A 25,378-nucleotide genomic window follows, 5' to 3' on the forward strand; every position below is an offset into this window, starting at 1 on the left:
GATTATTATTATTATTAGTTTTATTATTATTTACTGGCCTTATTAGTTTGTTCATTTCTGTCCTGTTCTTATTTTTTCTTTTCCTTCCTTTTTTTCTTTTATTTATTTACCCTATATGCCAAGCCTCTTGTGGGTTTTCTGAGTTTCCTTTGCATTTTCTCTTTTTTACTCAATCTCTTTCAACTGTAATCTTCTTCTTTTTTCAACATGTGCTAAATAAATACATTTTTAAAAAAACGAGACTTGATTGGCAATAATCAATTTGTCAGAAAGTGGCGGCATATCTGTGAATTTAAACACGTTAACCAAGTGTCTTACTATTCTAAAATGTATGTACATATTCTTTTTTTTTTTTAAAGATAATTTTTTTGGTAGTTTTTCAAGCCTTTTATTATATATGAGAGACAGGAAATGGGGTGAGAGAGAGGGGTGACATGCAGCAAAGGGCCACTGGTCAGAGTCCTACCCACGGCTGCTGCCTCGAGGACCTTCAGCCTCTTTACATGGGGCGACTGCACTAACCACTGTTCCACCGGCCGCCGCGGTGTACATATTCTTTGAACCTTTAGCGACTGGTAGCTCACAAGCAACCTGTTGGAGTGTGCTATAGAGTAAGTTAATTTTGGCAAAGACCCTGCTGACAATGCTAGGAATGGTCAGCCTTTCTCCAGTTTGCTTCAATAGTACTCACTCCCCCCCACCAATAGATACTTTAGCCAATCACAGGCTAGTTCAGAGAGAGAGCTTTTCTATTGACTCAGGACAAAGCAGAGAGGGGGAGCGGCAGGAAGAGGTCTCACTCTGCTTCTAATTATGGCGTTTATTTGCTTTTCACCTACTGCAGCTTAGTTATTGAGAGCTACCTTATTCACACACACACATTTGATTTGTTATGATTAAGTTAGTCCTACTATAAACCAAAAGCCTGCCTAATGCTTTATACATACTTGTCTTTTCAATCCTTACATTTGCTGATCTATTTATGAAATCTCTTTTTCCGTGTAATACAGTCTCTGATTTCATGCATTTGTTCACTTCAGACTGTCAAATAACTTTCAGGATTTAAATCAACTTTTGCTTTGTCCCTTCCTGTGTGAAGAAGACCCCCACCCATACTAGTCATCGCAACTTGAGAGAGAATGGTTTGAATGTATGGCATCCTAAAGTGTTGGAGTGTGGGATACTTGTCCCTGCTCCAGTCCCACTTCGTGATTCAGGCTGACGTGATGCGTCTTAGCACAGCTTTAAGTCACATTCTTCACTGAAGTGAATTTGTTGTTATTTACCTTTCTTAATGAGGACATCCTGTGTGCTTTCAGTTAAAAGAGATACAGCAGCTGAACAGGTGTGAGTGTATTTAAACTGACCTCCCCCACAGTGGGCTCCTGCTCACCCAGTCCCACAATGATGATACAGTCAGCCTGGCGGATGCAACGCTGGGTCCAAGGTGTGAGGGTAGAGTCAGACTGGTAGAGGACGATGCGATGGATGTCTTCCTGCTGCCCCAGCCAACTGGACAAACGGTACTCGTGGACACTTTAAAAAATGAGCCACAATATGAGCCAGTGTGCAACATATTACCTGTTGGTATACACTATATCAGTTCACTGTAAAGTAAATAACATCTAGTTAAACAAATCATGTATGTCATGAAGTATGAAAGGCTTAAAATTAAAGTTGTACTCCATAAGATTTGATATTCTTTGTTTCTAGCGGCCTCTGTGGCAGTAAGATGTAACTGCAGGTGAGCCTGATCTTTCAGAGCCTCCATCTTGTCACGTTCACAGTCACTATGGTGTTGACATTTGTATTTTTTTTTTCTCTTTTGTAAACTTTATTGAAACACATTCACCTCTCTACTTCCAGTCACACACACACACACACACACACACACACACACACACACACACACACACACACACACACACACACACACACACACACACACACACACACACACACACACACACACACACACACACACACACACACACACACACACACACACACACACACACTCCTGTTATATTGCTCTTACTACAAGCCTGACTCAGAAGTTGGAATTTCTTATTATTATTATTATTCTGATTACAAGTGAATGCAGCATGACCGTTGGTGACAGCAGTGTCATTAACATGGCGGCAAAAAAAGGCAACACGTGTTTTGATTAGTGGGTCACAGGATCAATCACCATTGTTTTAACTCACTCTTTGATAGATTGGAACTTAAAAGGCAATTAAATTGATGGAAATCTTACAGAGTACAACTTAAAGTACAATTGTTTAACTGTGAGTATTGGTATCCCTCTTGATCCATGTTTTCAGAAAGAACCAAACATAATAACCAGTAATTTCTCATCAGACTTTAAAAAAATCTGAACGCATTGCTTGTGTATTTACTGTTTAATCACTCAAACAAATGTCTACCTGTCCAGAGCTGCAGAACCTAGGCGCTGTTTGATGCTGTCACTAGTCAGGAGTAGAGTGGGGCCTTCAGAAAACAGAAGCACAAACACATTTTTTAAAATAGCACCTGTGACATTGCTGTGAATTAAAGTGCAGTACATGTATCTGTACAGTACCACGGTGGACATTGTAAAGTAGATCTTCCTCACCCCTGAAAGTGGAGAGGTATGCGTTGATGTTTGGTCAGTACTAGTTAGTGGTCTCTGTTTTTGTTTCTAATCTTTATTGGTCTTTAATTTATAGGGGCTGTTTCGTAACCACTAGTTTGGTAATGACTTTGACTATGTACATAATGTCTTTATTCAATAGAACAGGGAAGTATTTATATGATAAGGTATCCCACCCTGGTGGTATGTTGAAGAGGTGTTGTGTGACATGCTTCATTTTGACAAAAAACAACAACAAATCAAACAAATATAAAGCTGTAGAAAAAATTTTAAACTATAGGAAAAAACAGAGGAAACACAGCATTTTTCTGGTCTCCGCTTGAACAACTGACCTTCAAAACCAAGCTGAATGGGTTTCTCATGGAAGATGGAGTCATATTTAAGCTACTACCCATCACTGATTAGTTCCTTCTGTTGTGCTTATTAACTTTAATGTTCACATGTTTTTTAAAAGCTCTACACACCTACATCCATAATCAGCCTTCTTCTCAAAACCATGTGAGCATGTAAACATTGTGCTGGGTTGACATCTCTCTGACCCACCGACTGATTTCTGTTAGTCCTGTTAGCGACAAGTTACATCTTTCCCTTTTTATATGCATTTGTTCAGTTTGGGGTCCCTCCTGTAACAGCTGCAAGAAAATTAAAATGAAAGCTAAACAACTTCCACTGGAGTTTTGTGTACTTCTTTACTGTCGAAAAAACATATTCCGGTCTATAATTTCACTTACCCTGGCTGACTAGACCTCAAATCAGGTGAAAGCTGGGTGAGTGGAACTGCTTAGAATTACTTGATGTCACCAAACTATGTGAACTAATAATAAATAAGAAAACACGTGCCGCTTACAGTGATTTAAATCAACTGCTCTGTGCAGTAAATTAAAAACCAGCAGTACTGTAAACAACTGGCTGAAATCAAAACTTTTTCAACACTTTAAATCTTTTTTTAAGTTCACCACAGCATCTCCACCAGCTGCTGCTGTTTGGTTATCAGCTGCTAGAGATTCAACATCATAGGTCTCCTCATAAAATTTGAAAATAGAATAGTTATAGAATAGTAATAGAAAATTACTGATGCCTTATATAGACGACAATGTCACAGTATCGCATTGATCACATCCAGACTAGACTACTGCAATGGCATCCTCACCGACCTGCTCCACCAAAACTTTCCCCCCTGTAACCTACGCTCCTCTGGCACAAACCTCCTCTCCCCACCCGTCAGGACCAAGCACCATACCTGGGGTGACAGAGCCTTTTCCATTGCTGCGCCCTCACTCTAGAACTCACTACCCACACACATCCGAGACTGCACCGAGCAGCACACCTTTAAATCCCTCATCAAAACCCACCTCTTCAGAATTGCCTTCAACCTCCAATAATCCACTGTCATTTAACTTTTAAATGTGTTTTACTACTTTGACTCTTTTTTACCCTAACTTACTTGTTTCTTAAATTTGGCCTACTTGTTTTTAATGTACTCACTTTTCGCCTGCTCGTTGTTTAAATTTCCTTATTTTAAATTATTGTTCTTTATTTCACTATGTAAAGTGTCTTTGAGTACCCTGAAAAGCGCTATACAAATAAAATGTAGTACGCTGTGATTCTTCCCTGTGGACGTCGTCATATGCCAGTTCAGTAGACATCGCCCAACCCTAGCTCCCCCCCCCCCCCCCGTGAATCATGAATTTTCTGTATCCTGTAGCGGAGAAAGTACTGTGTATGTGTGTTTGTGTGTGTGTGTGTACCGATGCCACTGAGTGCATGCTGCAGCTCCAGAGTGAAGGCAGTGAGGGGAACCTCCTCAGACACAGGCAGGATGGACACAGTAGACAGGTTGGAGGCTGGATTCCCAGCATCCCACTTGCTGGTGGGGGTGTGGAGAGCGAGACTGCGTGCTGAGGAGAGCAGATTAGTGGTTTTCTTTTTGGATATTTTAGACAGATAGTCTTTTGTTTTTTTCAAATGTTGTATTTATGCAGTATAAAATACAGTTTACTGTATTATGCTCTTTTTTGCCCTATGTTCCATATGTCTTGATTTGTATCTCATTTCATACAAAAAGCCAACTTGATCTCCACATGATAACTGGTAATGTTCCTATATTTGTTACATAAATTCAGTCCCATCTTGACACATACTAACAAAAAGGGTAAGTAATTACCAGCCAGAGGTCCATTGACCTGCTGCATGTTGCCCAGGATCTTCTGTCCCAGCAGATGAATCAGCCTGGTCACAACCTGAGGATACCTCCTCTTGATGGAGTTCAGAGCCCCTTCAGGTAGCTTGGCGAGCTCAGAGTCCCTGACAGCGTGGACCGTGGTGGCTCGGTTTATGTGGGTCAGGGCCTCAACCTAGACAATCCACAAAACTGGGGTTGTACTGCAATTTGCAACTGCAAAATGGTGTTTTCTCAGTGTGACTTCAGATTGTGTCTCATCAGCAGTTTCTGACCACTCACCACACCAATTAGATCCCCACGGCCATACTCTCCAGCCAGCTCCTTCTTCCCATCATCCTTTGCAATGACAGAGCGAAGTCGACCACTGAGGACGATGAAGGTGCTATCTGACTTGTCTTCCTGTCTAAAAAAAAAAAATCAGCCCGCAAGTACGATTTAATTAATTATTTCACTTACCAGTGTCGCCAAAACACAACCACAAAACTGGCCATTAATCATAAGGAGAGCTAAACAAGGGACTGTTTTCACAGAGTAATAGAGTATTAAAATATATCTCATTACATTTGATATTAGTGAGGCATTAATAAATAAATAGTTTGAACAGGGTTCCTACACGTTTTCCATTTCTAAATTCCAGACTTTTCAAGACTCAAATTTCCAGACTTCTCAGAGGATTTTTCCGTCAATATTAAACATCTGACTTCCAATTGTTGATGCTCATTATGTAAATAAATGGTTTTAAAATCCAACTTTTAACACGTATGTTTAATTCTGACTAATGTATGCCATTCTGTTGCCAAGTAATTACAAGACATTTTTACCTACGTATTGTAGCTCAGATAAGTGAATGAACTTCAAACTGAGACATGTTCAATGCACAGCATGTTATTCAAGCTAAATGCTACAAGTGTGAACCCGTACAGTAGAGATGAACATTAACCAGGAACTACAGAAGAATACAGTCTGTGCTCCATTGGCTTTAGATGAAGTAAACATACTGTGAATAAAATATAATAAAAATAAATCAGAAATAAAATGTAGACCTCACGTATGGAATAAATTCAATGGTAACTGTGGTAACCCGACACCATTCTACAGCAGCTTGATAAGTTTCATATCATCAACAGGTCTGCTGTGTTCTGTTAGTAAACTTGTTTTGATTTGTATATATTAATATATTTTATTTTAGAAAGTGAGATAATAGCCTGGAAACAACACAAACATTTCTCCAAACTCTTTTCCCTTTTTCCAAACTTATCTAGACCTGGAATGACTCAAATTAAATGCCATACTTTTCCATACTGCGTAAGAACCCCATGAAGCCCATCAATAGCTACATAGAGTAGGTACCTGTAGACAGCACGGCCAGCCTCCAGAGCCATCCAGTCTAGAGCAAAGTCGATCTGTCTGACAAATGGTGACACTCTCTTTACCACAGTGTGAGCTACATTCAACACCACCCTGGGCTCCTCGCGCATCATCCTGCAAAGTGGAAAACACAGGTTTGTTTGCATCCTAGTGTTGAGATGGGAGAAGAAGTTTTCTTTGAGAGCGTGATCCTACTCATAGAAGTGGGCCTTGGATATCGAGAGGAAGGTGCAGTCTCTGTGAGCTCGGACAGTGAAGATAAGGGGCTCCCCCGTGAGAACTGCCAGGTGACCCACCATCTCCCCGGGGTGGGTGACAAACAGCAGGGTATCCTCCTCGCGGTCTATCATACGCTGGTAAACATGGAGCAGCCCTGAGATGACAAATGCCACACTCACATCCTGTGAGAGATAGGGGTGGGAGGGGAGGGGGGGGAGGGGGGGGGGGTTCAACATATGATTCCTGATATATCTTGTGTAATGGTCCTAGTGTCTTTGTTAATTCATTTACAAAACTTCAGACAAATCAGCTGCTGCTCAATCTAGAGATGCACTGATCCAGTTTTTTCTGATCCAACCCATACCCATACCGGGCTGAGCGTATCGGCCGATACCCAATACCGATCCAATACTACTGTTGAATGAATGAACTGTATACCTTGCCATGTAAGCAGTGGCATGCACAGGGGGGGCAGGGGGGCGGTCGCCCTCTTGGAAGCCAAAAACATGTGCTAAAGTGCCTTCTCCAGTGGCTAGGATGCGCTATATGTGCCCTTCTGTTTTCTTTTCACCCCTGCCCTTCAAAAAGTCTGTGCACGCCACTGCATGTGAGTGAAGGCATCAGGCTTGAAATAAACATTTAGCCTTTTTTAAAAAAAGGTAACAAACTAACACAGATATGAATGTACTTAATATTATGTGTTAACAAAGTGTACATTAGCAGTAAAAAGAATTAGAAAACACTTCCATGTAAAGTGCACTGCAAACAAATATTTTAAAATGTAATATAAAACCCTGCAAACATTGAATTGAAGTGACTATATTACTGTAACTGTATTGCTGTGTATGATATTAATAAAAAAGAAAGACTGGATCGGAATTCTGGATCGGGCTCAATCATCCGATATCTGATCCAGCTAATTAGTCAATATCTTAGCAGATATCCGATCCGGGGTATCGGATCGGTGCATCTCTAGTTCAATCCATGGCTTCCTTCGAAAGCTACAAAAGAACCCTTCTATATTCATGTGCATTTGGTGTTTAAATAAACTGTCCCACAAAGACCAACACACTGAGCGCACAGACTGACCTGATCTCCCTGGTGGGCCACAACAGAACCCGCTTTGACTTGTCGGAGATTCACCCTCCCCTCCAGCAGACTGGGGTCCTGATAAAATGACAATATGCTTTAAAAACAGTGAAATACAAAACTCATCCAAGATAACCTAAACTGCCTATATTTATTATTTATAGTATTTCATTTTCACATTTCATTATTACATTTGTTCAACATGATTTAGTGAATTTTGCATGCTGAAATAGTTTGTACACTACCTGTATTTGGATGACCTGCAGCAGATCCTTTTTGGCAGCTTGGAAAATGGCATTAACTTTACTATACTGGACATTTCCTCCTCTAGCGTCACTATAGTGGTAAACAGCAGATGGAGTCTCCTGCATTGTCACACTCTTCTTTAGAATAGACTGAGGAGACAGAAAAGTGAAACTTTATGTCCTTTAGAAAGACACTAAACCACAAAGTTAACACTCATTCTAAGTAACAATACCCTGTCTATATGCCTATACAGTGTACTGAAAGGATCCATTATACTATGTAACATTGTAGTGTACTGCTTAAATAAGTATTAAGTATTTCTTAGGCCAAGTCTACACTGGACAAATTATTGATACTTGATTTATTCTGAAATATTGTTATTTTTTATTGTTCAGAATTTGATAGAATATGTATCTGTAGTGTATATACAAAATGAATTATTAATTTGCTAATTATATAAATACACCTGACAACAACAGAGCTTCAATCACAGATACTGCTTATCTAGAGACCTTCACAGGACTGGGAGGCAGGATGTCCTCTTTGGCAACTCTGGCCCGCTCAAATACTCTGTTGAGGTCGGCTGATATTTCACCTGCAAGACATAAAATGTTCACAGTCATCATATCATCATCAGGGGTTAGTGTCAGCAACATACAGTGGAGATAGAAATTAGAGAACAACTAATAAATACTTGATTCATTCTTAAATACTGTTAGTTTTTAATGTCCAGAATTTGATATAATATCCGCTATGGCTGAAAAAAACAGTGATATAGCGGGTTTCTTAGACATTACTTTGTTGGTAAGGATTTTCCAGAGATTCTCTATGGGGTTTAGATCTGGACTCTGGTCTGGACATCTCATTGTTTCAATATTCTGAGCTTCAGTGAACTGCTTCACCTGTTTAACAGTGTGACAGGGGACATTGTCTTGTATTAAAATTGCAGCTGATTGGGAGACAGTTGCAGTGAAGGTATTGTTGCTGAAGGAGGTTCACTTAAACATTTGCATTCACTCTGCCATGTAGCTGAACAAGAGGCCCAACTCCTGCTGTAGAAAACATCCCCAAACCATGACACTTCCTCCTTTCATAGTTAACTGACTTCTTTACACACTTTGGGTTCAGTCTTTCCCCAGTTCTACGCCCAACATAATGTTTCCATCAGACACAAATAAACTGAACGTCCTCTCATCACTGAAGTCACTCTGGACCAGTTCTCCTCTGTCCACAGAACATGCTCCTCAGCAAACGCAAGTCCAGCCTTTTTATTCTTTCTGCTGATGAGAGGTTTGGTCACAGCAGAGTGGGCTTTCAGTCCAATAAGTCTTAAACGGTGAGACACTGTGCAGAGACAGATCCTTGCACTGAACTGGAGACCAACTCCAGCTGCAGTGTTGAACTGATTCCCCATTGAGAGTATTCTCATAATCCTGTCCTCTCGTGCACTTGTTTGAACGACCAGCCTTTTTGAGGGACTTAAAGTATCTGTGTCCTTGTAAAGTTTCAATCTTCTTGAAATCACAGACTGTGAACGCCTAACCTCTCTCTGATGGCTGAGAGGGTCATCCCTTTGGCCTTCATCCGGATAACCTGCTGACTCAGGATTTCAGTCTCCTTAGAGCAGCTTCCATCTTTCAAAGTAACCAGGAGAGCTGCAGATAGATAAGGTGTGTCCAACAATGAAGTCAACTGTCACCAGGTGGCAGATTAACACCAATAACTGGGAAGGATCTGAAAGTAAAGTAAACTAAAAATAAAGGTTTTTGTTGAAGTACCTTCGTTATTTAAAAACAAATGTTAGTACAGTAGAGTATAGCTACAACGGATATTCTATCAAATTTTGAACAATAAAAATAACAGTATTTCTAAATAAATCAGGTATTTATTAGTTCTTCTCTAATTTTGATCTCCACTGTACATTACAGCCAGATGGACAAGAATCCCCCAATGTCAACCTGTTTCAGAGGCTGCAGGACTTGTTGTAGTGTAGATGCTAGTTTTTACTGGAGCAGCGTTTAAAAAACGTTTTGTCATGTTTCTTTACAACAGTGGTTCCCAAACTTTTCAGCTTGAGAACCAAAGCAGAAATTGGGTGTCTCTCCAGGACCATAACTTAAAAACCCCTCATGAATTAACACAATCGAGTGCAAGGGGATCACAGAAGCACCCTCAGCATTACCTCTGCAAGGGAGCTAGAGTGAATATCTTGGTAAAATATGAAAACTTTTGGACCATGTAACCGCGCAGATTGAACTTCATACTCAGCACTGCACTCCCTTGGGTCCTATGCAAAGGACAGACAGACATGCAAGCACACACAGACAGAGTCCTTCCTTTGTAGTTAGATAATGAACATCTAAACACACCACCTAAAAAACAACACCAGGCTGCTGCAGTATCACCATACACATGTCAGACTGACAAAACTCCATATTTCTCCATTCTCAGCTAAGATGGACAGCAGCGCTGAAGTGTTTACCATGTTTACACTGTATAAATTAGCCTAGCAGCTAGCAGACTTCATAGCTCAGTCCTGCGCAGAACCCTGCGGTGTCTGCATGCACGTTTTTTCATCCACACACTGTTAAAACACAGCAGCTAATATTAGTAGTGAGAGCAACACGTTAACAGACTGCGGCACACTGTGTGTGTGAGTGTGTGTGTGTGTCTGTGTGCGTGTGTGTGTGTTAGATCAGAGAACATCCATTTGAATATTTTGAAATGCCTCTCACAGAATCAACAAAAGAGGTTACAGGCCAAATTTTTTAATTTATTGTTATAGTGCCACCATCTAAACTGACAAAAAAAAAATCATCATTGGGTCCCCAGCAATACACGTCCAAGTGTGAAATAGATTGGATAAACATTTCTGGAGATATGACAAGTACACACACATGGACAGACAGTCGCAGTGCTTCATAGTAAGAATGCATATGTCCTACTGAGACAAAAAAAGGCTAAAATACATACATGTATAAAAATGGTACTGTGTGTGTATACCTGTAACAGCCAGCGGGGTGGAGAGAGAGCGAGATTTCTTGTATTTTGATGTTGACATCTCAGAGAAGCTGGACTTTTCTGTTATAGTGCGTAACAAGAAAACAGAGAGGTTAAGACAAACATTTGTACACACACTACTGCAGCCCAACAGTGAAATGTAGAGGGGATGCTGTTATTTCTGAACTGTGTCACCTTTTTCTGGGCCCAGATCATCTGGGTGAGAAGGCTGCCTGCGGAGGCCTCTGTGTGGATGACCATCACCCAGAACATGGGCCACAGACACCAAGGAGATGGCTTGGCTCTCCTGTAACACACATATAACAACATAATTTATGTATTTGTATATTGTATTATTCATGTGAGTAAAGGAAGGAAGTAAGAAACTGAAGGACTATGGAAAAAACAAACTTCCTCCCAGCTAGCAGGTGCCAAGCAGACAGCACGTCACTGTAGACAGTGTAGCATGCTACACCTTACAAGACTATCTAGTTCAATCTTTCCAGAAGCCTGGCTTCATCTTTGGAAGGTGACTTATGAAAAACCAAGAGCTTTTAACCTTAAAGTTTAATTTGGGGTGCAAAAATCCCCCAAGGGTTTTATCGGCACTTACATACATCAAGTAAGCCATGGAGACAGTTTTTTTAGTGTACTGACTATTAACAATTCGGGAGAGTCGCTAACAATCGGACGAAGCTAACACTGATTAGCTCGGGGCAGTACGGTGAAGGCATTAAAATGTCTTTTTTAACCACTAATACTGCTCAAAATAACAGCAAACCTCTGCAGCAGCATGAGAAGAGTCCCTACACAGAAAACAAAGCACCAATGGGCTCCTTCCTTTGGGATTGACTTTGGTAATCCACTTGAATGGACTTTACTATGAGAGGAGCTGGTACAGGGGCCAGTAGGTAAGTCTTTAAAACACTCTTTTAATAAAGCTGGGTTCACTAACTACGCTGTTGGTGCTTTGTTTTCTGTGTAGGGACTCTTCTGATGCTACTGCAGAGGTTTGCTGTTATTTTCAGCAGTATTAGTGGTTAAAAAAGACGTTTAATGCCCCAAGCTAATCAGTGTTAGCTACGTCCAGCTGACAGCGACTCTACCGGATTTCTCCGTAAATAGTTCATACACAAAAAAAACCTGTCTCGATGGCTTATTTGATGTATGAAAGTGCCGAAAAAGACCATGGGATGATTTTACGCTGGACTTACACTTTAACTTTCTGAACTCTGAGTCAAACTGCAAAAGCTCAAGAAGGACACAGATGGGCCGGTCAGTAACAAATAGCAATAATTTTCATTGTTGATTAATTTGGTGATTATATCCCTGAGTAATTAATTAGTTATTTGTTATTTTAGTTAGAATATAAAATATCATAGAGGAAATAAACCAGAAAATATTCAATTAAAGAAGCAGAATGAGATAAATTTTACTTTTTTCCTGAAAAATGACTGACTAATCAATTGATTATCAAAATAGATAGTGATTAACTCAATAATAACTATTTGATTAATCGACCAATCAAATAATCAGTTAATCAATTAATTGACTAATCTTTGCAGCTCTAGTGACAAACACGCAGTTTATGCCAGGGTGGGCCTCAAACTGTTATATGCCCCACATTTCCTGCCACAATGTACATTGATTGCAGTGCTATGATAGCCAACAGAAAATTTAGATGCAAATACCACAGAAACTGCTTTCTGGGAGGGTGCATCTCCCAAAACTTTTTTCTTCCAAACTTCTCCCCTGACCATAGGAACCACCTAAGTGAAACATTTTCCTGTGACATTGGGGTTAATGCTGATTCAGTCAAAAAGAAGATCAAAAGTAAGTTCTTTCATCAAAATGGTATTCATAATGACTTCAAAACCGTCCCTTGTTCTCTCTAAGCTGCTGAATTTATTCAACTTAACTGTTCAACACCAATGTTCTCCTCCACTGATACCACCGTAGATGGTGTTACACCTTCTTTCATCAGGTTCATCACTGTATTCACTGTGCTCATTCATCATCCCATTTATTTGTCTGTTTAGCAGTTATTCGTTCTGCTCTTACTACAAGCCTGACTCAGAAGTTGGAGTCTCTGATTTTCGATTACAAGTGAACGCAGCCTAACTGTTGGTGACGATCTGGGCCGACAGACCAACCGCTGTCAGCAGAGTCACTAACATGGAGGCTTATTTCCATCTAGAGAGTGAATGTCTCCACAGACACACAGATGAATACTCAGCAAACAAACAACAAGTGTTTTCATTAGTGGGTCATATAATTAAATAGATGAAAATCCTACAGAGTACAACTTTAATGCCTCAGCATGGAGCATTCATGCTACTGTTGTCATTAACCTTTAATACATACAACCTTCTTGGTTTGTCATTTGAGGGTTGTTGGATATTGGTATAAGCTCTATGCCGTGTGTGTTATATCAGCTGGATGTCCGAGTTCACTTAACAGGAAAAATGTAACTCTTGTAAAATGTTTTTTTAAAAAGGGATGGCTCGAATCAAGCAATCTGATTGGTTGTAAGCCGTGGTATAATTCCTTTATACCACAGCAATGACATCCGATCCATGTCACAATTCTGTATCACTCACGTCAGACTTAACAGCCGGATTACTGAATTATACTGTTCCACATTGATTTTCAATAACAAAACCTGTGAGGAAGTGGAGGTGATACTCAAAACAATTGACCTCAAAAAGGGTTGTTTTGGGCTGACAAGCATCATGGTCCCCACAGGCCTAAATGACAGCGTGAGTTCGAAGTCCTTCATAAAGTTTTGACTGAATTCTGATCAAATACATTATTGTTGTATTCTATAGCCTTGGTCTGCTACAAATGTAATGCATTTACTCATGCTCTCAGGAAGGCTGAGATGTTGCATATCAGGGAACTAAATAAAGAAGAGCAGCACAACAGTAAAACATAAAGAGGAAAATAAGTGTGAGGTCAGAAAAGCCAGTAATGGACAAGTGAAAAATGAGGTAATCCAATCTAAAACATTTTTGCACAATCCATAACCAAAACACAGCCTGGAGTACAGTTTGAAAATAAAACAGTACCGGGTTGAAGAGCTCAGTGGTCAGGCCAAGGTAGTTGTGTAAGGCAAGGAAGGTCACTCTCTGGAGACGCACCATGATTATCTACAGAGGACAGAAATGACAGACTGTTAATGCCAAAAAAAAAGAGAAGGGAATGGATATATATTGTGAAGCTGCCTCTGATTTTGCTGCATGTTATGCACTGGCTAAGCAACGCCTGTAGCTCACTTGAGGAAACAAATACTTGTTATTGTTAGTGGACACTTTACCTGGATCACACGGACCAGAGTTTCAGGATATTTCTCAAAGACAGACTGGAAAGCTGTAGCTGGAAGACGCAGGATGGTGGAGGGAACTGCAGCTCTTGCCGATACTGTTTTGTAAGGGGCTGGATAGCCCTGAAATACAGATATGACAGTGTGTGAAGGACGAAGGATGCTGTGAGTAGTACAAATCTTCCCAAAACAGAATTAAGATATACAAAGTGTGGACATGAATATAAAGGTGAGTAAAAGAAGGGCCGAATTTGTCCCGGTAATAAGTGACCATTCCAGTAAAAAACAGGTAAAAACTCAACTCTAGAGAATGAGAGCATTTAGAAGTGTGTCCATGTCACACCATGAACTAGAGCTCTCCATCAGGCAAAGCATGAAGCTCAGACTATACAATAACTTAAATTAGTGTTAATCGAAATGTATGGTGTGTGCAACGTGACAGCTTTTTTTTTAAACAATACAAGTGAATGAGATGAAGACGATGAAGACGATGAAGACGTACAGTGATGATGTCAAGGATACTGAGCAAACTGTGAACACTGTCTCCTGGTAAAACTTCCTTCACCACAGCGTCTGTTCCATCCTACAGTAAGAAAACAAAAACAAATCTCAACATGTGAGCAAAGTAAAAACAGGCTAAGGCTTCCAATGCTTCTGACTTCTTCCTCACTGATCATCAGTTTCCATAAAACAGCAAAGCAAACAAGTACTAATCCATGTGTGAGGGAGATGCTCAGCCCAGTTGTCTTACACTCTCATGGATGCATAGCTCCAGGCGGCCATCTTGAACAACGTAAATACTGTCATCAGTGTCGCCCGGTCGGAAGAGTCCTTCTCCCTGATGCAGATGTATCAGCAGCATGTGACGACACAGCTCCAGGAAAAGAGGCTTCTCGAAGTGGCCGAGCACCCTGGTTACAATACATATGCACATATGGTGTTCTTCTATTACAGCACAAAATGTCAGTTAAACTGTATCATATCCAAAATATAACAAATCTGATTTTGTTTGTTCACCATGGATGTACAATACAATATAACAGAATACTCAACAGCAATGACTCAAATCATGCGGATCCTCAAAATAATCCACAGACCTGTTGTGAGCAGTTTAATGTAGGAACTATTTCCTTTCTACCAAACTAAACTCACCAACCGTATCAACAAACAGGAGGAAGCGTACTCATGGATGAGATGCTCGTACTCGTCAGCTCGGCTGTAACTGTAGCTAACCTATACTCACCTGAGCTAGCTAGCACTAAAGCTCAGCCACGGGGCGGCACTAATGTTAACATCATGCACGTCATGAGCCTTTTGTCCATGAGTAGGCTTTCAGTGTATTTCAGTAGAAAGTAAATAGCTCCTACATGAAACTGCTTGAAAGAGACATTGCTGTTGTATTTTTTTTTTTTTCATCTAGTTCCTTTATATTGGAGAGTAGGCAAACATATGTACAGCTGATATCTCCAAACACTGGGAAACTCACACCAGAACTATCTGCACTGGTAAATAGTTCTACAGGTAAGAGGAAAAATATGTATTTTTGATTTTGGGTGAACTGTCCCTTTAAGTGTTCAGCTCTGATGGGTTTGGCAACACTTGTAGTTACTGCTAAGTGAGTTTATATAATACAGGTTATACATCTGTTTAAAATGGATCATGGGATCAACAGAAAAGTGATCAGCAGTGGGGCGGCCGGTGGCTCAGTGGTTAGAGCAGTCGCCCCATGTCAAGAGGCTGAAGGTCCTCCAGGCAGCGGCCGCTGGTTTGACCTTTCGACCAGCCCTTTGCTGCATGTCTCTCCCTCTCTCTCTCACACCCTATTCCTGTCTGTCCTACATAATAAAAGCTTGAAAACTACCTAAAAATTATCTTTAAAAATTGTTTTTAAAAAAAGTAATCAGCCATTTTTTTTAAATAATTGATTGATGGTTGATCATTTTGGAATAAAAGTAATATGATATGTGGAGAAGGGGTGTTGTGAATCAGGAAAAAACAGACTACACTTATAAAGGAGAATGATTGACGTTTTTGAAAATGACTTAAAGCGAAATTCCGGTGTAAAATCCTCCCAGGGTCTTTTTCTGCAAATTCTGTCATCAAATTAACCATCGAGACAATTTTTTCGTGTATGATAGATTAACAGATACATCTGGTAGAGTCGCTAGCTGGTAGGCTAACACTGATTAGCTCGGGGCAGCATGGTGAAGGCATTAAAACGCCTTTTCAACCACTAATACTGCTGAAAATAACAGCATACCTCTGCAGTAGCATGAGAAGAGTCCCTACACAGAAAACAAAGCACCAACAAAGTAGTTAGTGAACCCAGAGTTTATTAAAAGAGTTTTTTAAAGACTTACCTACTGGCCCCTGTACCAGCTCCTCTCATAGTAAAGTCCATTCAAGTGGATTACCAAAGTCAATCCCAAAGGAAGGAGCCCATTGGTGTTTTGTTTTCTGTGTAGGGACTCTTCTCAAGCTGCTGCAGTGGTTTGCTGTTATTTTGAGCAGTATTAGTGGTTAAAAAAGACGTTTTAATGCCTTTACTGTACTGCCTCAAGCTAATCAGTGTTAGCCACGTCCGACTGTTAGCCACTTCCCGCTGTTATGGACTCTACCGGAATTCTCCGTTAATCGTTCAGACAGGGAAAAAATTGTCTAGATGGCATATTCGGTGACAGAATTTGTTGAAAAAGATCCTGGGTTGATTTCGCATTGGAATTACACTTTAAACAGGTTGACTGACATGTTACTATGAGACTGCATAGAAACTGTACTCTTGTTCATGTGGGAGATGGAAATAAAGCATGTCATTTTACTTACCTAACATTTTTAAGCATGTACAGCACCTCAGAGGGCAGATGGGAGTTCTGCACATCAAACTCAGTCAGGTCAGCCTCCAGCAGACAGGGGGGAGGCTCCTTGGGCTGCAGGGTGGGGGGCTCCTTCCGGATGCGCAGGATCCTAACACAAACACATAAAAGACATTCTTCATACTGTAAAGATGTACTACTTTAATGATTGGTAGAAAAATCTGACAACTAACCACTTATCAAATTATATTCATTAAATGACAGACCAACCATAACAACGAACAACAATCACCATTTCCTCTAAAACTAGTCAAATGATCACAGCAAACAGTTCGATGTCTGTTCTACTCTCATCTAGTTTATATGCTTTGAACCACCATCGCCTGAATTTTACACTTATTTTTCAGCACTTTTAAGTTTCTCTCATCTTAATTGGAATTTACCTCTTTTCTGACCTCTTTAAAGCACCCTGTTACCCCTTTTCGACCAACCCAGACCTAGTTCTAGTGCTGGACTGGTGCTGGCTCCCTGTTAGTTCAACTTGGGAACCTTCTCAGAACCTGTTTGGTTTTCCACAGGCTAGAGAGCCCAGAGAACCATGTCATTATTTCACTGTATACGTCTAAGGTTTCCCCAGAAATGCTAACGCCCACTTCAAGCACAACAACAACAGTGTTGGACTACAACACATTTGTACTGCTCATCTTGGATATAATGGATGATTTTGTTTGAGGAGGAAGCTAATTATCTAACACGTTTTGATTCTCATTAACACTGAATGTAGATTGTAATGTTAACCTTTGTTGGAAGCTAATGTTAGCCCACTAGCGCTAACATTAGCTAGCCTTACCTAGCACAGACTACCTGCAATTGATCACTTTCATTTTTTAAAAACTTAACTTAAACTGTTTTTCTTTGTTGATTAAGCAAACTAAAGAAAACATGTCTCTTTAGAAAAGCTGTTCATTTTGACAAAAAAACCACAATGAAATACACAAATTCTAAAATCACAACCTTTTTAAAGCATGCAAGAGTTGGTGCCGCTCTGGAACCAGTTTTCCTGGCTGAGAGCCGGTTCTTTGGATGTCGAAACAGGAAGAACCGGTTCAGGATTGGGCATCGGCACTGAACCGGCTCTCAAAATGTCTTGGTCAAAAAGGGGTATGTGTGTTTATATCACAAATCTACCTTCCTTCCTTTGTGTTGGGCTGAACAGCGCCCCTTGGCTGTGACAGAATCACAACATTACACCCCTGTCAGGAGCTACTGCTTACATAAACAGTAGATCCAACATTTATGGTTTGCTGACTTTTCCTGGTATCTTAAAATACCAGCTTATCTTCTATGATGAAATAATCTTAACCCAAGGTCCACATTCTTGTCAAACAACTGTTCCCAAGCTGTAGAATGAACTTTCCACCCTGAAAGCTTATCATCTGTCTACGCTGGATGCTGAAAAAGGGACTTACTTGCGAGCTATAGACAGGACTTTTGTCCTCTTTCTCACTCTCTGCCGGGAAGCTGCGTTTGAATTAGAGGCAGGGGCTGAGGACAACGTCTGGACCTGCAACAGGAAAAGTTTGGTGATTCAACACATTTGCATCCAAGTGATGATATAAAGAAGGCAAACAAACTGTTCCTGATCATGCATATTATGCAAATATCAGGAAGGTCAGTCAACCACTTCTTTCTGTCCAACCAGAGAAGGTAAATAATAATGGATGTAGCTTCAGGGTCTGTCCAGCAGGGGGCGACTCCACTGGTTACAAAAATAATTCTGTTTGTATAGAAGTCAATGAGAAAATTAGTCTATTTCTTGCTTGTTAATTATCTCAGTAAACATTTTCCTGATTAGTTCATGGTCTAAATCTCTAGTTTCAAGACTTTTTCAATACAGCATGATGTTCATTTAGTAAATTACGGTTCCATTTAGAGTCAAAGAGACCAGAAAGCAGGGGGGGGCTTTAGATTGGGGCTACACTGTGACCTGTCAATCAGGATAGAGGTTTAGTAATGTGAATCAATGGCACTGTCTACATTAAAATAGACATGGTCTTGCGATTAGGTGTTGTCTGTGCTAAAGTCTGAAGGTTTTGACCCCTCTCACTGTGTGATTTCACTTCATCACAACCGACTGTAACGCTTTGGTCGCTTAAAACATCTTGTTCCGAGCTTGGTGGTTGCACTTTTGTTAATCAACCGGCTCTGTGTCACTGCAGCACCAGCGCTGGGAGCTCACCACAAGTCCATGTCAGCTAGTTTAAAAAGGGTTAAAGTTTCCCTCTTTAGCATATTGCTTAATGATGCGCCATTCAAACCTCATTAGCCCCGCCCTCTTGTCCAAATATAGTCACTTCCGGTTCCAAAATACCATTAAGGCGACAACCAAAAAAACTAGTATAATTCTTTACTAATTAATATAATTTTAAGTAAAGCAATTCTATACTTATCAATTTGAAATGTATTGGCAACATGCTCAACAGAGGTGAGTAGCCACTGTACAGTCAGCTTATTGTTGCTTTTTAAGTAAGCATTAAGTCAGCCTAATTTAATGTCCAGTACTGTCTGTCTGTCTGTACTGTAGCAGTATAACCTGGATATTTACAGTGATATCCTGTAGGAGTAGCTGGACGTTTGCTCTATATTTGTATAAAGTCTTGTAGGCGTCGACACATTGTAAACAGCCGTCCGTCAGTGGTGTGCTCTGAAACCAGTGTTTATAACCTGAGCTCACTGAGTCACAGAGCTAAGCATCCATATTTCTGAACAATAAATTAATTTAATAGAATATCCTCAGTGTCTATACCACTGTTGTCCTAGCATGTTTTTTTAAATAACCAAGGCACTTCAACAAAAACCTTTATTTTGTTAAAAAGAAACAGTGATCAAAATGAGAGAACAGTGTTCATTGTGTCAGAAGAGAAGATTTCAACAATGTTTTCTTCTCTAGGATTCAAAAATGAACAGGAAGTGTAGAGGCCACAGCTTTGAAGGACTTCAGCACATCTGCGCCCACAGGACATCACTAGTTTCTCACACTGCTCTGGTTTGATCTTGGTCCATTCTGACTCACTCTCTTCCACAGTTCACTAACTGGAGTGGGTTTCTTACACATTACTTTGAGATTCTCTATGGGGTTTATGGGAAACAGGCGGGAGCGTTCTTTTTTTTTAGGAGCAGGACGGGACAGCAGTGGAAATCCTCTAGTGGAGAACACACGGGACCCGGGAGTGAAGTGCTGGCAGCATTTATGATCTATGGTTTAAACTGAAATTCAACACAGTCCCATGCTCATTGACTGTAAAACACAGAGCCTCACGTCCTGAATCATCCCGGTGCTCCAGATTAGCATCGAGTGTATGTGCCATAGATAGTAAACTATATTGCAAGTCATGGTGCAAGTTCGGCTATTTAATTAGCATAACAGAGCTAACACGTGACCTTCGCAACACCAACACTTTTTGATTTGTTCTATAATATACAGTTTATGGTTATAACATACAAACTAGTTGTAAATACAGTACACCTATGGTAACACCACCACAGGAATGACCACAGTCCAGGTCAAGATGACGGAGTTAGCATGCTAATGATGCTAATCCTGACAACTAGCCTCTGAGGAGAAGTGTGGGCCAGAGGCTAGCTGTCACTCAAGAGGCCACGCCCCTAATTATTCATAAACTTTAACCTCCAATAAAATAAAAACTAGCCTTGTCCAAAAAAAAAAACCTCACTGTTGTCATGGAAATATGACCTAAACATACAGACGAGAATGTTCTTTTGTCCCAGGCCTTAAACAGCTTTAATTATGCTGTGAAAACGGCCTGTTTAACATGGGGGTCAAAGAGAAACTGCTCTGTTATGAAACCTGCCCCTAGTGGACACAACCAGGATTTCCAACCTGGAAGCCGCCATGGCTGGGGCTTGGGATAGACTTGGCCCTCTGTGTCGGCGTATGTCTGTAGAAAGGGGCAACACTGAGTTGGATGTCTAAGAAGGCACTGACCTTTCTCATGATCTTTCGGCCGTAGAACATCACCTTGTCTCTTTTCCTGAAGCGATAGTGTGGGACGCCGGCCTCCTCCTCTAAAACACACCAGACATCCTCCGTAAGACCATCTCACCTCATACAGGCGCTACACTGATCGAATGACTACTTGATTTTAATTTTATTTTAAATTACCGGTATATACAGTTAGTGTCAGCTATCTGTAATACACTAAAACATTATTGATACTGATGATTTTTCAAAAAAATAAACAACCAGTTAAAACCTAACCCTTATTTTATTTTGCGTTCTTTACTGATGCTTTGTTATTTGTACTATCCTCTTTGCTGCTCTAACACTGACAATGTTCCTGCTGTGAGACTTATAAAGGATTATCTTATAAACAGTAGGGCTGCAACTAATGCTTATTTTCATTGTTATTAATCTGTTGTTTATTTTCTTGATTAATTGATCAGTTGTTTGGTCTATAAAATGTTAAAAAATGGTTGAAAAATGTGAATCAGTGGAATCAGAGAATTTAGATTATTTTCCCCCCTTAGAAAATGACCCAAACGGATTAATCAATTATTAAATAGCTGGCAATTTATTTTAGTACAATTTAAATAGTTGATAATGAATTAATGAATCTTTGCAGCTCTAATAAACAGGGTATTTGGGTGTATTTAGCATATTTACATACTGAAAACATTTATATACAAATGTAGTCTGAGGCAGACAGGGTGTAGAAGTGTGCAGGGTACTGACTTGACCGCTTGTATCTTCTGTAAAGAAGGAACACAACAACTCCAACGACAGAAACAACTGTCACAGCTCCAATCAGCACAGCCGTCCACTGGAAGAAAAACACATAAAACATTCAGAAGATTTAAATGAGCTGTACGGTTTAAATATGAAAAGGACACATATATCTCATACGAGAACCCTCTCCTTTATTCTAGCTACATGTTGTGTGCTACATGACAAGAACATAAACACCAGAGTCACTCATGTGTCTCGGTGCAATTCAACATACTGTACGTATTGAATACATTCACTAAAACCAAAAAAAGCCATTTGCAAACCATGTCGCAGTCAAACCACTAGTCAGATGGTTACCATGTTGGCCTCCGTCCTTTCCTCCACAAACTGCTGCATCCTGGCCTTGATCTCACTGCCGAGTGGAACCAGTATCTGAGACATCAACCATGCAAACAACACAGAGACAGGACATCAACTGGACGTAGGACAGGCTGTGTTGAGTATAAGAGCAGTCAGAGCAGAACAAGGGACAAGTTGGAAAAAGACTAAGCAACAACTTGATCACTCAGTTTTTTTTAAGCATTTCATGAAGGGAAAAGTATGATCTATTTTACCCAACACAGGCCTGAAGAATTAAAAAAGCATTGCAAATTATTTGTAACGAATTTGCCACGTACCGTATTTCACAGGGAAATAAATATCTTTGTTATGACAACTGTTGTGTAGTCATCCCTCCATAGGGACAAGGAACTTTATTTTTAGACAATGAAGTGCAATGAATGGTGTTGAGGATGGACATACCGGATATACACTGCAGCTCTCTTCATCATCGTCTTCCATACCTGTTAGAAAAGATAAGGCAGTACTAAAACAAGGAATATCCAACAGTGAAAGACTTTATAGAGACTAAACACCTTTAATACGAGTCAAATGATGGCACATTTCATAAGAAATAAACAGCATCACTAATTTTGAGACCTAGTTCTGTAATACTATGCCGGAATAACCTTAAAATGAATATTTAACTAACTGAGAAATGTGCTCCATTTGAATCCATCCCATAACCCGGGCTGTTCAAACTGGACATCAAAGATTCAACAACACTAAGTAGATGTGGTCTTCAATACTGTGGATTAAATATTAGACCAACAAAAGAACATTTATATTTTGTGGGCGGCAGTAGCTCAGTCCATAGGTGACTTGGCTGGGAACCGTAGGGTCGCTGGTTCAAGTCCCTGTGTGGACCATATATGGAGCGTGGACTGGTGGCTGGAGAGGTGCCAGTTCATCTCATGGGCACTGCCGAGGTGCTGTTGAGCAAGGCACCGAACCCCCAACTGCTCGGGGCGCTGGTCACTGGCTGCCCCCTCGCTCTAACATCTCTCCTCAATTGCATGTATAGGTCCTGGTTGTGCATGTGTGTATTTCGGGCCTGTGTGGGTAACATGTATGATAATAAGAGTGAAAATTGAATTTCCCCGTGTGGGATAAAAATAAAGTAATTCTTCTTCTTCTACTCAATTAAATGAGATGTCTTTAGGGATTGGCATTGTAGTAGTCGTAGTAGTAGTAGTGGTAGAAGTAGCAGTAGAGGTAGTAGTGGTACTAAGCACGCATTTTGACTCCTAGAGGGCACTTTAGCACGTGTTTTGGCTCCCTGTGGGCACTTAAGCACGCATTTTGACTCCTATAGGACACTTTAGCACATGTTTTGGCTCCTAGTGGGCACTTAAGCACGCATTTTGACTCCTAGAGGGCACTTTAGCACGTGTTTTGGCTCCTTGTGGGCACTTAAGCACGCATTTTGACTCCTAGAAGGCACTTTAGCACGTGTTTTGGCTCCTTGTGGGCACTTAAGCACGCATTTTGACTCCTAGAGGGCACTTTAGCACGTGTTTTGGCTCCTTGTGGGCACTTAAGCACGCATTTTGACTCCTAGAGGGCACTTTAGCACGTGTTTTGGCTCCTTGTGGGCACTTAAGCACACATTTTGGGTCCTAGAGGGCACTTAAGGATTATTTATGATCTATGTTAGAGACGCATACGGAGCCTTCTGTCTATATTCTGTGTACATTTCGTCTGTATTTCCTGCAAGCTAACGGATGCGTACTGATACGGACCAAACGTTGGGGGCAGTGTCAGGTACTGTACACAAAAAAGTGCCGTGAATAACAGGAGCGAGCAAGTCATCAAAATCCCCAACGGCCATGTTTTTTTTGTTTTTCAAGGGCAGTGACGATTAGAACGAACCCCCCCTCCCCCTGCACGCAAGCCACTGTTCAAATGGCAATTCATTCAACAGTAGTATCTGATCGGTATCGGGTATTGGATATCAGGAATCGGCATATACGCTCAGCCCAGGTATCGGTATTGGATTGGATCGGAAAAAAATGATTGTGATAAATATTGTAGTCAAAATATGAATAAACTATACCGAGATAGGAGATTTTGGTCCTATCTTCCAGCTCTAACTAACTAAAAAAAAGCCACCCCCTGCTCCGCCCCTGGGCTGGCAACATTGGTGCCTTGCTGTGTCCAACTGACCAACAGAGAGTTACAGAGCAGAATGTTCTTCACAAATCTGGGTTAAAGATCACCCGCTTGGCTCCAGCAGCAGAGGTCACAAGCTCAATACCCGTAACCAGACACTCCCTCTTGCACTACACACACGCACCATCCCAACGGGCTCCGTAAACAGACACAACACAACTCTGCAGAAATAGTAGAAATGAGGGAAAATCTAAGATATCCTGTGTAGTTTGTTAACATGTACGAGGATCACTCGTCACATATTTACTTTCACTGTTGACTCAGCCTGGGTCTGTGAGTCTTGGAACAAACTCCATTCAAAAATAGATGATGTTTTATTAGTGTTCTGTGGATTAGTTATGCCGAATCGGAAAAGTGGATTTTTAGTCATTCCCTTCGTATCCAATGTTGGTCGCAGTGAGTGCAATAAAAAAACGTATTTAACTGCAAGCAAGACTTTGAAAAAGAGCTCGCAACACGGAGCATCAACAGCTAACGGGTGAAGCACAATAACATACACTTCTAATTCATGTTCACTTGTAGTTGACATTTGAACAATATATAGAGAGTTAACATTTAGTGTCACAATTAGCTGACATAAACTTGAAGTTTGTTAAGATTGTCCGCGCACGCTTGTGTGTGTGTGTGTGTGTGTGTGTGTGTGCGTGCGTGTGTGCGCGCGCAGTCCGCTACACAACACAACAAGAGGACAACCCAATGCACGCGAGAAACTCCCCGAACACGTTTACATTGACAGAGTCTATAACAAATACAAACGACCAAATGGACATTCAGATATAGATAACCCTTTTCGAGTGAACACACCAAACTTACCTTTCTTGTGTCAAAGTTTTGGTGTATAACGTTACCCAAGAATAGACTGTTCAGTAAAGCAGTCTGAATGTCCGGTCGTTCCTATCAAAATAAAAGTCTTATTGACGAAACTGTAAGAAAACCCAAACCCAAACTGTATTATTCTTTTAAAAAAGGTTCTAGGGTGCAGTTCAATAACTAGATTTGACTATTTAGAGATACAAAGAATATCCATAGCGCAGCTGAACAGAAAATTTACGGATACATGTATGCTTTGCACATACCAATGTGCCTTTTAAACATTTATTTTGAAAGTAGACTTGTCTGTATTTGGGTAACTCGTTTACTTTGACGCACACCAATCACTGACAGGTCAGTACTAGTATATCGGATGGCTATTGGTGGACGGTGTTGCCTT

The 25,378-nt window shown here is 40.6% G+C and overlaps 1 protein-coding gene across 2 annotated transcripts in view; it reads right to left on the reverse strand.

The window, feature by feature from the left end:
- Nucleotides 1-25,050, reverse strand: part of pnpla7b (patatin-like phospholipase domain containing 7b) — a 43,873-nt gene extending 18,823 nt beyond the window's left edge. For both annotated transcript variants that reach the window (XM_083912523.1, XM_083912522.1), the window contains exons 1-23: nt 24,982-25,050; nt 22,420-22,460; nt 21,976-22,050; nt 21,625-21,712; nt 20,878-20,957; nt 18,341-18,435; nt 16,882-17,022; nt 14,810-14,969; nt 14,561-14,641; nt 14,053-14,181; nt 13,805-13,885; nt 10,932-11,043; nt 10,740-10,817; nt 8,249-8,331; nt 7,736-7,885; nt 7,491-7,568; nt 6,378-6,583; nt 6,165-6,296; nt 5,094-5,217; nt 4,797-4,986; nt 4,381-4,530; nt 2,427-2,490; nt 1,368-1,536 (exon numbers count right to left, since the gene is read on the reverse strand). In XM_083912523.1, the coding sequence (XP_083768649.1) occupies nt 1,368-1,536; nt 2,427-2,490; nt 4,381-4,530; nt 4,797-4,986; nt 5,094-5,217; nt 6,165-6,296; nt 6,378-6,583; nt 7,491-7,568; nt 7,736-7,885; nt 8,249-8,331; nt 10,740-10,817; nt 10,932-11,043; nt 13,805-13,885; nt 14,053-14,181; nt 14,561-14,641; nt 14,810-14,969; nt 16,882-17,022; nt 18,341-18,435; nt 20,878-20,957; nt 21,625-21,712; nt 21,976-22,050; nt 22,420-22,458 (2,505 nt within the window). In that variant the 5' untranslated portion in view covers nt 22,459-22,460; nt 24,982-25,050. The remainder of the gene's footprint in view (nt 1-1,367; nt 1,537-2,426; nt 2,491-4,380; nt 4,531-4,796; nt 4,987-5,093; nt 5,218-6,164; nt 6,297-6,377; nt 6,584-7,490; nt 7,569-7,735; nt 7,886-8,248; nt 8,332-10,739; nt 10,818-10,931; nt 11,044-13,804; nt 13,886-14,052; nt 14,182-14,560; nt 14,642-14,809; nt 14,970-16,881; nt 17,023-18,340; nt 18,436-20,877; nt 20,958-21,624; nt 21,713-21,975; nt 22,051-22,419; nt 22,461-24,981) is intronic.
- Nucleotides 25,051-25,378: the final 328 nt, after the last annotated feature.

The sequence above is a fragment of the Echiichthys vipera genome (assembly GCF_963691815.1).
Source record: "Echiichthys vipera genome assembly, chromosome: 4".
NCBI lineage: Eukaryota > Metazoa > Chordata > Actinopteri > Perciformes > Trachinidae > Echiichthys > Echiichthys vipera.